Below are 16206 nucleotides of genomic sequence, written 5' to 3' on the forward strand. Positions count from 1 at the left end.
GTGAGGATTGGTTCCACCACTTCCACTCAGTTCTCACCTTCTTCAGGAGTTCCACAAGGTTCTTTGCTGGGACCTTGCCTCTTCAATGTTTTTGTCAATGACCTACTAGACAAATTAACTGTAAAGGCCTTACAATTTGCTGACGACCTGAAGATTTTCATTACTGTGTCTACACCAGAAGACTCTCAAGAAATTCAAAATAGCCTTTCCGAAATTGAGGATTGGTGTGTCAGGAATAACATGTCTGTAAATCCCAGTAAGTGCTCTTGTATAACCTATCACCGCATCAGATCCCCAGTCATATACGTATACTCCATTTCTGGTACATCCATTCCACGGTCCCAGTGTATAAAAGACCTAGGCGTTATACTTGCCAGCGACATGGGATTTTCTGGACATATAGACCACATCAGTAACAAAGCAAACAAAATGCTTGGTTTCATAGCAAGATTCTCCAGAGGCATCGACAACCCTTCTGCTCTTCGCTCTCTGTATTGTTCCCTTGTGAGACAGCTTGTGGAATATGCAAGTCCCGTGTGGTCGCCTTACACTGTTGGCAATAGGACGAGACTGGAGGCTCTACAAAGGTGTTTTCTTCGCTTGGTTGGTGTCCGGCTGGGTTTTGCCTATCTTGATGTGCCTGTGGAGGAACTGTCCAGCAATCTGAACTTGTCACCTCTTGCCCTGCGACGTGACGTGGCTGATGTTGTTCTTCTCTGGAAGATAGTGAATGGCCACATGAACTGTCCAGATCTCCTAGCTGAAATTGACCTCAGAGTTCCTGCAAACAAAAGATCTCGAGATCTGCTGGGTCGAAGATACCACTCAACCAACTTCGACTTCAACAGTCCTTTCGCAAGGTTTATTCCCCTGGGAAATCAAGTTGCGTCTGGGTGTGACCTGTTCTTCGATGGACTTCACCAGGTTCGTCGGCAGGCCTCCTCTCTTCTTCTTTCTGTGAAAGACTAGAAATTAAGACCTAGTTAGCTTTAAGCTGTGTTAAGTGCATGTTCATTGTATTATATGTTGTATTTATTGAATTTCTACTGTTATTTGTTAAATATTATATATTATATTTTAATTTATTAGCACTATTTATTTATGTTCGCTCTTATCAATCTTATACTTTCGTTAGCTAGTTGATTGTTTGTTCCTGTTGCACAAAAAGTTTTTATAAATGTTCTTTCCTTTACGTAATTATTTATTATTCTACATTTGTTGATATCTACCTATACTTTAGTTGTTTTTTATTGTTTTTATGTAAAGTACAATTTATTTAAATCAATTTTCTGAGTTGTTTCCATACTTGAGTAATTATTGTTGTTTGTTAATCTTTATTTTTATTTTTTGTTATGTTTTGGATATTTATAACTTGTTATATCTTTGGATACTTATTATTTATTATCAAATTTTTGTATACCTATTTTGTTACTTTATGTAGATTTTTCATCTGATTGTATTAACTTTATTTTCCGCTGTATTCTACCATCTATGCTTGTCTTTGTAAATTGGCTGCTGCCGTTGGAAAATAAATAAATATCTAATCGTGGTTAGATATAGGCCTATTCTAATATTCATCTTAATTGCCTTTTGAAGAAGTAGGCTTCTCAGATCTGAGAATGTATATTTGCTTGATTGGGAACCAAAGCAAAATTATGGAACAAAATATATTAAGACCAGAATAAATTACAATTGCCATTAATATACACTTTTTTGACAGATTATTTTGTATCAAGGCAAACTCAACTTTGAAAATATAATGCACTTGAACCAGAAGCGCTTATGCACATGTGAAGCCATGGGTAACTGCTAGTTTATATACAGTATATCGAGACTGAAATAATTTCAAATGACATTTTGTTTCAATAACAAAAACAAACTTGGATATAATATTACTTTAATGTACAAAAATATATTTACAGTATTACATAAGAGTTAATTTCTCTTGGCAAAATTTTCATTCATGGCTCTCCCACTTCGCTGGATACTGTTAACGTTGGCTTTTACTCTAGATTCTACCGTTTCCTGAGACATAGCATAGGCCATTTGGTTTCTGTAAACAGTTCTTAGGTTATTTATATATCACATACATACTGAATATCAAAAGCTTAATAACATCAACAATATTTAATAACTAAGAAGATACCATTTATGTTAGGCGTCTTGTTAAAATTTGTTATTAGGAAGACAAAAATTAATATCAACAGTTTTGAGGTCTTCAAATATTCATACAAAATTAGTTGCTATCAACATTCCAAACTGCTTACTTTCCTTCTTTAACCTGTTTCAAATCTGAGTCATGGATTTTGAAAGTTTTTAGCAACTAAATTCATCAAGCTCAATCGAGTGAGAGCTCGTAATTGTCGACATTAACTTTATCTATTCATATGTACGTATGTTTTTACCTATTTATATACCATAATAACACGTCATAGTAAATAAGGGTCTCCGCATAATACCAAAGTACCTATATCCATGTTCAATAGGTGGTTTTGTTTGGGACTAATAAGGCTCTCCTAAAAGTATGAGAACAATATTCAGAACTGTACTATGAGCATGACTGCATTTCACACATATTGAATCGTAAACAAAGCCCAATATCATAATAATTATAGCCTGTAATTAACCTAGCGTACAACGTAAAGTGCCACCATGTTAATTATCGTATAAGTGTACCACTTCGATTAATCCTTAACTTGATAATTATCTTTAAAAGATTAACTACTTTAGCATCCACTGCTTTTTTGTCGGAATTCTTGAAATAAAATTCAATTTCACTAACAATGAAAAAAAATTGGATAATAAGTCTGACAGACTGATGAACTAGTTACAAAGCTGAACACTTCTCATATAATTTACGAAATTCCAACACAACCCAAATTACATAATCTGCAATCTAACGGGATGCAAAGAAATTGAAACCAGACATGCGGAACATTGTACGTTTTGTAACTCCAGTGATAGTTGTAACAGTACAGTTAAAGGAATGTCAATCAATTCAAAACACATGTTATTATCACTTAATAATTACCTCATGAAGTCTTCATTGTAAATGTAATCATCCTTTTCTGTTTTCAACTTTTCTTCGTGTGCTTTTATATTTTTGTCACGCAAGTCATCGCGCCACTTTGCATTACTCATCATCTCCTTCAACTTGAGCTGCTTTTCTTCTTCAGTTAGCTTCCGCTTGGGTTCTATCTTCTGTTTTTTTACATCTTCTTGTAATAAAGGTTTCTTGTTTTCCTCCTCCTTTGGTTTATCTCTTGGCACGTAATTTGTCGGCAGCTGTAAAAACACAGTATTTTCAATACTTAAGTATTACTTAAAGAAACAGATTGAATATCAAATAATTGTTTGATTCTGCTCACTATGTTTTGCTGAGTCTACATGTTAACTGAAGGACACACCGTTTCCAACTGTTTATGTTGATCACAGGAAATGGCATTTTCATGAATTTCTATGGGAAATGTGGTGAAAACATAATTCTTCAAAGGATAAGAGTAAATTTTACGAAGTTTAACATACGTGTAAGCAACATACAGGCTTCTTATAAAAGATTTTTAGCCATAAAACTTAAAACTTCTAAATCACTTTCATTTCTATCAAATAGAAACCTAAAACGGAACAATATGTTATTGTTAATCATTCTCACACACAGGCTTTTAAGTCCAGATGTGAAAATGATCCTCAAATAACAAAATATTGTTTTACACAATAACATTAAGGGACCTAATTTTGACATTAATCTTGATTTTAAAGATAATGGATGGTTATTTCTAATTGTATCTTTTGTTCAATATTACGAGAACGTTGAATATTTTGATTTGTGCGTCTAGTCTAGATGGGGATATCATGACATGGGAGTTTCTACGTACAATTGCAAGAGTTAATAAGGGCCAGTATTAAGATGGCACAAGTATTTTCACATGCATTGAAATTCACAAATTGAACGGCTTTACCCATCAGATATCAGTACTATAAAATACTTTAACTTCTATAGCAATATCATCAGAGTAACTGAAAAAGTTGTATTACATATCACATCAGTAAAAACATCAGACAGATCACATCAATAAATTCTATGTTCCTTCTTGTTGGACCAAACAGCAAATGTTATACTCACTTGTAAACATATTACAAGTTCGCTATTCGCTGTATTTATCCATTTTCACTGTGATTTGAGCATTGGATCGACCAACCAAATTCCAAATTACTGGCTTATCAGAAATAGTTTAACCCTTTAAGTGGAGACTTTTCAAAGGTATTATTTATTTACAAACAAATAAGTATAGCTACTGCCTTGGTTTATTTACCACGCACAGAGCTGCTCCACAGTCAGCGGAAATGTAGCGTGTTTCTCGCCCATCATGATCAACTTCAGTAATATCTTCATTTACCAAACTGTCGTCAGAATCTTCTGATTGATCACGTCAGGTTATGATTGATAAATTGAGTCCGCATCCTGATCACCAGCATTCTCAGTAAAGGTAAACTGCTGAATGCCTAACTTACAACAACGCATCCAGGCAAATCTAAACATTTTGATAAAATGTCCTTATAATTATCACAACTAATAATCTGCCATATCATCTGAACCACAATCAAAATAGAAAATAAAACAATCTTGCATTAGCAACTACAAAAACGCAATTGAAAAAACTAGAAAAAAATAACAATCTGTGAAGGAAACAGGATTTTTCCAGACATTTCCATTGTCCACTGATACAATATTACTGATTGATTGTATCACTGAACGATGGCAAGTGCCCTGTTTCCTTTCTAGCATTGTGGTAAAACTTCACCATTTGGTTTCGTGATAGTTCCTTAGTTGACCATCAGAGTGTAGTAGCAAATAAACAGCAGTAATGTGGATATGTAGTAGTTCAAATAAACACTACTAGAAGTCACTGTGTATCATTTTACAGCTGTCAAACATTGTGTAGCGAAACAACTGTTTGGAACATAACACGGGCGTAGCAGTCATGAAGTTAATACGAGGGTAAATCAAATATAAACAGTAATTTTGCTATAGTTCTTAGAATGCAGGTCATAACTATGACTAGATAATGCTGTGTGGAGTAGATGTTTAGTTTATGAGGAGTGGGAGAACCGTTCTCGTTAGTGTTCAGTACAGCCATGACCAAGCAAGAAGTCCCTTCGTCTTTTGCGCAACGGATTATCATAAAGTTTTTAAACAAGAAACTCGTTACACCATCTGAAATTTTAACTAATTTTTCGGGCACAATTTGGGGACAGTACACTGTCTCAGAATTGTGTGTTTACGTGGGCAAGAGAATTTATGGATGGATGCGAACGGGTTGAAACGAAAATTATGATTGACGCCCAAGGACAAGCTTTATAGATTATAATATTCGTGCCATTCGAATTCTGCTGGCAAAGTCCTTGCAATGATTTCTTTTGGACTTTAGGAGAATGTTGTTTGTTGATTTTCTGCATGATCAACGTACAGTGAATGCAGATTTCTACTGTCAAGTTTTTATGGTTGGTGAAAGCCGCCTATCGAAACAAAAGAAGTGTCATGTCCATCAGAAATGTCATTCTCCTCCATGACAATGCCAGGCCTTGCACCGCAGCTTTGACAAGGGAAACAGTGGAAGAAATAGGCTGGAAAACCCTTGAGCACCCTCCATATAGCTCTGAATTGTCCCCCTGTGATTTGTTGTCCCGCCTATGAAGGAATCACTGGAAGGAAAACGGTTTGAGAGCAATGAAGAAGTTGAGGAGCACATGCCCAATTGGCTTACAACTCGCCCTCAAACTTTCTATGATCAAGAAATCCTGATACTTCCAAATCAGGGGCAAAAGTGTGTAGATCATGCAGGAGAGTATTTTGAAAAATGTAAAAAGAATAGTAAGTGTATAAGGTTCTCAAATAAAGGTACAAAAATAATTTTTACCCTTGTGCTTAATGTCAGTAAATCAGTCAAGACTAAAATATAACTTTATAATATTAAACAAACTTTGAGTACCCTATCTGAAATCAAAAGAAAAAATTGTATTAGTATTTTTGAATGGAGTGGTCTTGAACACTAGACTTTTACACAATAAAAATACAGATAATTTTAAACTCACCACTAGTCCATACTGCTTTCCTTTTTGATTTATCCCAGTTGTAGTTAAATCTTCAGACGATGCACTTGATGAACTTTTATTTCTTTCTTTAGAATATTTACTTGGTCTATGTCTACTATGTGAAGGTGAGCTTTTACTTCTTTTACTTTCAATTTTTCTTTTGAGGGATGATCGAGTTTTTTTATGTGTACTACCGTTTTCAATTTCACTTTCACTTACACTTTTAGAGGATGAACTACAAGATTTTTCACGTTTATTTTTATATTTCTCACTTTTAACCTTTTCAGTTGTTTTGGAATTTCTACTACGGTGGCGACTGTCAACATCTTCTGAATGACTCATTTCATGACTGTCTCTTTTATTTCTGTGTGTTTTCTTACTTTTATTGAATTTGTCTTCAGTGTCCCTTTTAAGATCAAATTTCTTTTTACTTTCTTTGGCATCATAATTTCTTCTTTTCTGTTTCTCTTTACTACGCTTATCACACTGCGAGTTGCTATCAGTTGAATTATCTTGATCCCTTTCTACTATCTTATTTTTTAATTTTGATTTATGTTTGTTTTTATCTCTTCTAGAAGATGAAACATCACTGTCACTACTAGAAGGATCTCTGTATTTCCTTTTATGTTTGGAATTTTTCTTTTCACTACTCCATTCTTCAGAAGAAGAATCTTTCCTTATCTTACTATTTTCTTTAATCTTACTTTTATTTATTGATTGTACATATTTTCTGTCACCTGAGCTATATTTTCTCCCACTTTTGGTCTTTCTTTTTTTCCTCCAATTTTTTTGAGAAGCCTCATCTGATGAAATTGATTTTGATACTTTCTTATTCTTCTTTTTCTTCCTGTCATCTTCTGTGCTGCTGTCTGTATCATCATCACTACTACTACTACTACTACTACTACTGTCCATTTCATCCAACTTATTTCCATCTATATTTCCCACTATCTTTTTATACTTCACAGCTAATAACTTATCAAGGTCATTGTTGGCTTTCTTCTTTTTACTCTTTGTCTTTCCAATGTCTTCGTCATCACCACTGTCTTCATTGCTACTCCCTAAATCTACGAGACGTTTTACATCAAATCCACCAAACAGTTTTTTACATTTTTCAGCCAGAAGAGAATCTAAATCTTTTCCTTTTTTCTTTTTTGCTTTTTTTAATTGTTTTTTTCGCAGTTTCTCGGCAGCAGCCTGTTGTCTTGCAACCTGAAATAAGTCACCACTATATGGCAATTAAATATATAATCAAATACTACCTAGATTCAACATTAAATACGGACATAATACTCAAATTTTGTGAATTAAATTTTTTTTAATGTATGTTGCTGATTGTTTAAAGCTTAATTTATAATTTATATAAAGCCACATCAAGTTTAATGGTGGCACTTATGATTTTTACATTCCTCTCAAATGATGTTATTGTGTTCAGTTCACCATATTTTCTTCACAAATGAAAATTAAACATAATAAATTGATTAAATTTCTAGATGGGCAGTATTAAACAATAAATCAATGTAATTAAGACTATTTATTCCAAAACTTGGAGTAACTATATGTTCAAATATTGACATTAACTACTTTATGAACATTAATGCTAATATGGTATTTATATAGCTCATATAGTGTGTTAAATATTTAAAAAATATATATATACAATAATTTGTTATATCAACATATACAATTAAAATACATTGTAAAATGTTAATTAGCTGCTAAAACTAAGTTATCTCATTTAAACCATGAAGTTGGTACAAATCAATTTTTATTTAATATATCTGGGTAAACTTAAAACAACTGTAAATTATTACTAAATGTATAATGAAAACAATACTTTTCCAAACTGTTTATTTTTGGGACAAGGCCTTTCGCCACAAATTTTTTTTGTGGAGTTACCTGATGATGAAACCTTTGGTTTCAAAATGCCTCGTCCAAAAAATAAACAATTTGGAAAAGTATTGTTTTCATTAACATTTAGTAATATTTAAAGAATTTTCCGATTGCTCCAAGTCTTCAACTGTAAATTAAGTTTGCAATAAGTACACAGGACGTTTTTACACAAACAATGTAACTCCAGTGATTTATAGACTCGAAAGTAGATAGTACTGTGGTGGGCACGTAGTGCCCATAAAACAAGTTTAGCTTAAAAAACTTGTAACTGCGTATATTTTGATAACACTTCAAAAAAATTGCAATGATTAAAATACGAATTAACTGAAAAGTGTAATGTAAACTACTTTGTACTTTGGGATTATACCGACCACACCCAGACATGAATCGTTATTTGACATTTTGCTTCTACTGACTACTAGATTAGCGTAGATCAATATTTCGTCAATATAAAACAGGAATTGTCTTGTCCCAAACCCTCCTCCACAGACAAGAAGGTTGTGTTTGATCCTCAGACAGAGGTCAAAGTCGAGCAGTCTAGTAGATAACGTGATTGCAGAGTCTCGCCGCCCGTTCAGCTGGTGCGTCGCTTTGTTGTACTTCCGTGTTTTACCCCAACATTTCTCCAACACAAAAATTCAACAAAAACAAACATTACCAAACAAAAACTAAACTCTTTTATTGAAAAAAACACACAAAACTTGTTTTTATTCTTGATCACACTCCGCCACCCAAAATGCGAGTGCCTCCGGTCAATGAAAGAAAAACATCCCTCGAGATAGTGCCTATCAGTAAAATATCAAATTCTAGAGGTGCTGATCAGAAGTATAAATTGAATTGTAATGGAAAGGCAATTATGTACCATGCAAAAAAACTTAAATAATCATGTGATGCCGTGCGGCCTGCCGTAATCGGGATTCTCAAGAAAAATAAGATAACAGCGGCAACAATACCGATCACAATACCTGGAAATGCTTGTTGATTGATGGAATGTTAGTTCTGTTACCCAACTACATCGTTTTATAACGTTCTAAGTTCATTGAAAAAAGTTTGGCATATAACGGAATCTGACCCCATTAACAATTGATAATCGTTGTAAGTTTGTAATTAAAGAGTTGTTTTTTCGTATGTTTGTTTCTATAAATTTATATTTTTGTGTTCTTCATACTGGTGTGGTCGGTATAATCTGAAAGTACCGAATTCTATATTATGTTATCTTCTTTTTAAAATCCACTAAAAGGTATATCGCAATGTGAACGATAGTGTTAAAAGAGACCAAATTTAGTTATTGGCTGAGAATTACCACTCCCTATTTATTACTGGAGACGCTACAAAAAGTTTATTTCTGAGTCTGTCAGTTTGCACAATATCTTGAGAACAAACTAACCTATACACTTTAAATTACGCATAAGTTTCATTTTTATATAAGCAATATAAAAGTTTGATGATGGTACATGTCACTCATTATTGGATGTCACACATGGGATTTGGTTTAAGCGTTAGCTGATATTTTTACATTGGTTTTATGGATTATCATGTTGGCAGCGAGAAAACTTAGAATAAATCAATTTTTTAGCAAAATTACTACAATCAGGGCAGACATATTTGTTATTTACAAAAATTGCGTAATAAAACATAAATTGTTTTAGTTTGCTTTATTCAAATAACGGTGTCTTATTTGTTTTTTAACTACCATCTCCTGTAACTGTTTGAGTTTCCGTGGATTCTTCAGCAGTTGTTCGCGGCTTTCTATTTCCTTCTTCTTAATTAGATATAGTGGATCCTCTTGCAGCTTCCTGGCAATATCGACTTGGCTTTCCACTGGTGGTTCAGAGAAAATAGAAGTTGGCAGGCATTCTGAAACCATGAACATCTTTTAACATCTTAACAATCTTGGTCTTCATTTTATTTCAACAAATAAACACAAAGTAAGAAGTAAAACTGCAAAGTAACACGGACTGATAAAATATTAACAATATCAGTGATTTTATCAAACATTATCACATTTTTCACAATATTTTACTAATTTATAGAATAAAATTGGCTGCAATATAATAAGCGCCCAACACTCGAGTGATCAATAATATCAAATCATAATTAGAACGATTTAAATGCTGTCAGACATGTTTACCCTGTTAAGTAATTGTAACTGCCCAAACTTAGTATAAAAAAGTTGTATTATTTTATATAATCTAAAATGTATATATTTCTTTGACATAAAACTATAGCTTCACTATAATACAATCTTAAAAGTATATAACGTAATTCAGTTTGACATTATTGTTCCAAAGGAATTGAAACAAAGTTAAACCATGTGTGTCTTATTTGAGTAGTGGCCACTACAGAGGAGATATGCTGATGTTTGTCAATACGTATTACAAAATAATCTGTTGAGTTATTACGTTCCTGTGACCTGTTACCATGGTAGCATGTAAGGACACAAAACTTTAACTAACTCATTACAATGTAACAAAGACTGATGAACGGGTTAGTTCAAATTTGACTATACAACATAATTATTGGGTACTAAGAAGTCCTAATCTACTATTTGTTATACATACGTAATATAAATATATAAAGTTAAAGATAACCTTAACAAGCCCTCTTGTAATCTGAGCTTGAATGTGTGTACTATCTATAGGAATGTTTTTCTTGTTTTGCCGGAAGTGCGAAATGGCACTGGGCACCACCTAAGACCACACTTATGGCCAGGGGCATTTCTGATCTTTGGCGTCAGATCACGTTGTAAGATTTAGGACGTGATCTAAGATCAGGAAAGGATACTTTGGGATTATACCGACCACACCAGTATGAAGAACACAAAAATATAAATTTATAGAAACAAACATGATACAACGAAAAAACAACCTTTTAACTACAAAATTACAAACTTACAAGTATTTCCAGGTATTGTTGTCGCTGTTATCTTATCTTTCTCGAAAATCCCGATTACAGCAGGCCGCGCGGCATCACATGATTATTTAAGTTTTTTGCAAGGTACATAATTGCCTTTCCATTACAATTAAATTTATATTTCTGATCAGCCCCTCTGGAATTTGGTATTTTACTGATAGGTACTATCTTGAGGGATGTTTTTCTTTCGTTGACATCAGCGCGGGCTTCGGCACCTTTCATTGACCGGAGGCACTCACATTTTGGGTGGCGGAGTGTGATCAAGAATAAAAACAAGTTTTCAGTGTTTTTTTCAATATAGAGTTTAGTTTTTGTTTGGTAATGTTTGTTTTTGTTTAATTTTGTGTTTGGAGAAATGTAGGGGTAAAACACGGAAGTACAACAAAGCAACGCACCAGCTGAACGGGCGGCGAGACTCTGCAATCACGTTATCTACTAGACCGCTCGACTTTGACCTCTGTCTGAGGATGGGGAGGGGTTTGCGATAAGACAATTTCTGTTTTATATTGACGAAATATTGTTCTACGCTAATCTAGTAATTAGTAGAACCCTTCCTCAATGCTGACAAAAAAGGAATAACATACCTAGAGACAGTACCCAAATTCAAGCTCAGATCAGGAGGCGCTTGTAAAGGTTATGTTTAACTTTGCTACTACTAGTACTTATTTATGATAACCAAACAATCGTTATGAGAACTAATCATTCAGCCCAGTTGTTACTGAAACAACTGTATCCCGGTAATAGGTTACCACTGAATTACTTGTTACTGGCGCTAGTGCTGCATATTTGTATTTATGGCAGCAAGTGCAGTGGTTATGCATATGTGTTATTTGTGTCAGACACATTTAACCTTCAAAAAAGTACGTAGGCCTACAATTTATACAGTTTTGTTTGTGATATTTTATAAATAGGCCTAAATATGCTAGATAATTTTTTATTCATCATAACTTTATTACTTTTTATACTGTAATTTGAAATAAAACGTAATTTGGTATAAGTAGTTGTAGCGAGGATTCTCTACTCATGAATATTGATGATTCGATATTATAGATCACTAGAGTCGTTGATGTTTATTATACTGCAGCCATAAAATTATAATTTGTGCGAGCAATCGCCCACAAGAAACAACTTTGTACATATCCTGTCAATTGTGGACATATTTTTGTGTAAACAGCTTTAGTTCAGAGGTTTATGTGAAGAACATTTGAAATATAGGACCTTACCTTGGTTCTTATCTGAAGGGAGAATGCTGTTTTCAAATTGTTTGTCAACCTTCCTTCCCAGCAAATACTCTTCCCTGTCCACAATTTGGGAGGAATCTTTATACATCCAGTCCAATTTCTTCTCTTCATTGTTTCTGTTTAAAAAAATTAAATTATTGTAATACACAACTGGTAATTATCATATTAACGGCCGGGGCGGAAAAATACGAGTTTTGCGTTAAAAACTTATTGCAATCGTCATATAGAACAAAAAAGTATAAGGTTTGATGGGGTGGAAATGAGAAATAACGAAGTTCTAGAAAATGAAAAATTAAATAACTTTTCAGTAATATCTCCATGTTCTACATCCACGTCTAGCGTCACGTGACCTTTTGTGGCCAATGATTGAACCTCGTGATGACGTCACCGGTTGCGCCGCCATCTTTGCAAACGTAAATGAAAAATAATACAGAAATGAGCAGAATTTTTATAAAAATAAATGTTTTTCTTAATTTCGAGAAAAAAATTAATTATGAGTGCCTCCGGCCATCAGCGCGGGGCAGCACCCCGAAGCCCGCGCTGATGTCAATAAAAGAAAAACATCCCTCGAGATAGTACCTATCAGTAAAATATAAAATACTAGAGGGGCTGATCAAAAATATAAATTGAAATGTAATGCAAAGGCAATTATGTAAAGTTAAAAAACTAAATAAATCATGAAAAACTCAAATATATAGATGGATCAGAGAACACATACCATTAGTGTGTTGGCGGATACAGCTGAGCAGCAGCAACAAAAAAGTCGTCTATCACAACGAAACGACAAAGTCTCCCGGTTTAAAAACACCACTCGACCGCACGACGAACACATACACTCATTTTTAAAAATTCCATGTTCAATTAAAAAAGAGATAATTTCGTTTTGGTTAAAACGTAAACTCTTTACGTGCCCTACGAAACACTCCGACACACACAATTCACTAGGGTTGGTTGAACTAGTGGATGGTTGATTCATCATTGTAAACGCACTCACTCAATCCGACCTACTGAACACGATATCTTGTGTAGAACTGACCCATGCCCCGGAGAACTCAGATAACAGGTACGTTATCAGGCTGCTATCAGTCCCGGCCGCAGATAATATTCAAGTAAACAGATTATCCAGACACAGCACACAAACTGAACATTAAAACATTAGGAACTTAACCACTTATCAATATACCCCCTAAAATCATGTTATTTGTCATTTGCACCCCATAGTACTATATATATTTTTTGTTCAGGAGGGTGAGCAGAATACGTTGGTAACGCCAAATTCGTGATTTGCCGCCCCGGCGTTTAATCTTACTGGTACGACACAACTTGTGATAGGCCTTCATAAATTTCAATTTATTTAGGTTCTGGCTGTGTTTTTAAAACATGTTAACCTACTTACTAATCCTTTTCTTAAATGTGGTTTTAAAAAAAACAACAACAAATAATATGAAGTAACTGAGTAGATAATACTGACCCAACAATAATATATGTTACTTAGTCTAACATGTTTTGTCATAACACTTAAGTTGGTAAATATGTCTAACTTACAATTCATTGACAATTCAAGCCTTTAAATATACGATCACTTATTAAATCATATGATTTACTTACATAGCTGAAGTTTCAGACATCTGAACTACTCTTAAGATTATTGAAACCGTTTACAAAATGCAACGCTTTCAGGATTAACAAGTGAATTTACAAAACATAACCTCTCTATCAAAGATCTGTTTACGTTATAATAAGAATAAGAAAACAACCCTAAAAAGAATGAAAATCAAGGCAAAATATAATCGATTACCGACTAGGTTTTCGAACAATCGGTTTCTCGTTACAAACGTTGACAAGACGTTTTGATACAGTTTTTTTTAGTTCAATATTTTTTTATTCACACACACTGATTAATATACTTAGCAAGTTTTATATTTTTGGAACAATATTACTTTTTAATTGTTGAATTATGATTATGTGTGCCTTTTTGTTTCATTATTGTTATTAAACTTGTTAACATTTAAATACATTACATGCCACACAAAATCACTACCATACACCAAAATATAAATTGGCTTTCCAATAAGCTGAACCACTTCCTCAATGATCACTGTCCGGATGTTGTAATAGTAACAGAAAATAGTGTTGCATTTTTAAGAAAACTTGCAACACATTACTCTTGACCGGTGGGGGGGCGATCTGGGGTATGCCAAAAATAACTCTAAAAGTGAAATAAATCTCAAACTGGAGTGGGGCATAATCAGAAATGATAAATAAAACTGCCTTATTTCTGGGAGTTTACTTACAGCTTTTATTGAACGCTACAATTTCTCAGACTGCCAGCTTGGCTTTAGAGCTAAGCATGATCCTATATGGGCTGTAATTTCTCATGTTCAAAGTGCTCTGATAGTCTTGAAAGTGGCCAGTGTGTTGGAAGTAAGGTGTTTGATCTAAGGCATTTGACGCTATGTGTCATGCCGTTCTATTGAGCAAGCTCCCTTTTTATGGTTTTAATGACTTGTAGCATTACTCTTATAAAGTCTTGCCTTAGTAATAGATACCAGGCAGTAATGTTGAATGGTAAGTTATTTCGTTTTGAGCAGGTAGGGTACAGAATTTAACAGGGTTCTGTTTTAAGCCCTTCTTTTTCTATTATTTATATTAACGATCTCCTTTCTCAAATTAGATGATCTAATATATCCATATTTATTCGCTGATAATCTGACCCTTTCTGTTACCGTCAACAATGAAATGAAATGAAAATTCCTTTATTTAAACTGGCAAAGTTAGGGCCTCATGGCCCTTTCTTACACTTAACCTGTCTGAACAATAATTGTTAACAAATATTAACCAAATTAATATTAACACTAATCTACCTTACTAAATACATTAAATTAAACATTAATCCAAACACTAAAAAATTATAAATATACTTCTAAAAAAATAAATAAAAATATAGTTATACAATCATAACACAAAATAATATTACAACTTCCATTTTAATAAGAACCAAAAACTATAATTAATACCTAATAACAATAATTTATAAATATATAATAAGAATATTTTAGAAATAAATAATATATATGGTGTTTTATCTCACTCACACACAATGCCAGCACCACACCCACAGACCCCTAGGACGGACCCGCCCCGACCAACCGTTCATGGTACAAACGTCTCAGTGCCGCCACAAACCGCTGATCTCCCTCAATGGAAGTGATTTCTGGGGGGAGGGAGTTCCACAGACGACAACCCATCACTTGAAGAGATCTATCTAATACTACAGTCCTGTGTTGGGGCATTCTTAAGTTACGAGAACCAGAGCGAGTGCTTCTTACACTATCATGAGATATAAATTGGAAATAATTTGAAAAATATTTTGGAAATCCAGATTGTAAAATTAAATGAACTAAATTTAGCATTTTGATTGATCGTTGTTCTTTTAATTTCAGAATATTTCCCTGAATATAGTACGGTGTAATGTGTTGGTCTCGTCTCACATCGTAAACGTAACGTAAACAGTAGTTTTCAGTCCTTTGCAGCTTCTCACTAAGTGCTACTGTCATGTCATTCATCACAGAGTTGCAATAATTGAAGTGTTGAAGTACTAGTGATTTCTTTGAGACAATGTGGATGCTTTGAGACTGAGACTTGGTGGTGCTTCTATTACTATTCAGGACTGATTTAGCGCCATTAGTTTTCGTCTTAATGAGCAAAAGACAGTTACATTTTGTTTACTTCAAATCGGCTCGGGCCCTCACAGGCAGATATAGTTAAGATTCTGGGAGGTCATCTTGAGCCTGTGTTATGGTGTGAGTCTTATGTAAATAACAGTTGTAAAGGTATTTTTATGTTGAGGATTTTAGTTTAAGAGACTTTTTTACTGGTCTAAATTACAGTCACTTGTGGTATGGTGTTATTCTCTGGGGTAACCATTTCCGTTATTAAAAATTAATTTTACAAAAAGCAATACGCATAATGTGTAAAGCTAGGCCTAGAGATAAATGTAAGCCATAATTTACTCAACTGCAACTCGTCACACTTACACTTTTATATGCTTTAGATTGTTTATTAT

General features: G+C 33.8%; 1 protein-coding gene across 1 annotated transcript; it reads right to left on the reverse strand.

Annotated features, from left to right (window-relative positions):
- Nucleotides 1-1880: 1880 nt before the first annotated feature.
- Nucleotides 1881-13905, reverse strand: LOC124364203 (lisH domain-containing protein C1711.05-like). Its single transcript, XM_046819513.1, has 6 exons — nt 13749-13905; nt 12123-12256; nt 9680-9843; nt 6094-7305; nt 3032-3285; nt 1881-2053 (listed from the first exon to the last, which is right to left on the reverse strand). Exons 1-6 carry the CDS (start codon nt 13766-13768, stop codon nt 1936-1938), a joined length of 1902 nt encoding a protein of 633 aa, XP_046675469.1. The 5' UTR covers nt 13769-13905; the 3' UTR covers nt 1881-1935.
- Between the last annotated feature and the right edge of the window lie 2301 nt (nt 13906-16206).

Source organism: Homalodisca vitripennis, chromosome 6 (genome assembly GCF_021130785.1).
Source record: "Homalodisca vitripennis isolate AUS2020 chromosome 6, UT_GWSS_2.1, whole genome shotgun sequence".
Lineage (NCBI taxonomy): Eukaryota > Metazoa > Arthropoda > Insecta > Hemiptera > Cicadellidae > Homalodisca > Homalodisca vitripennis.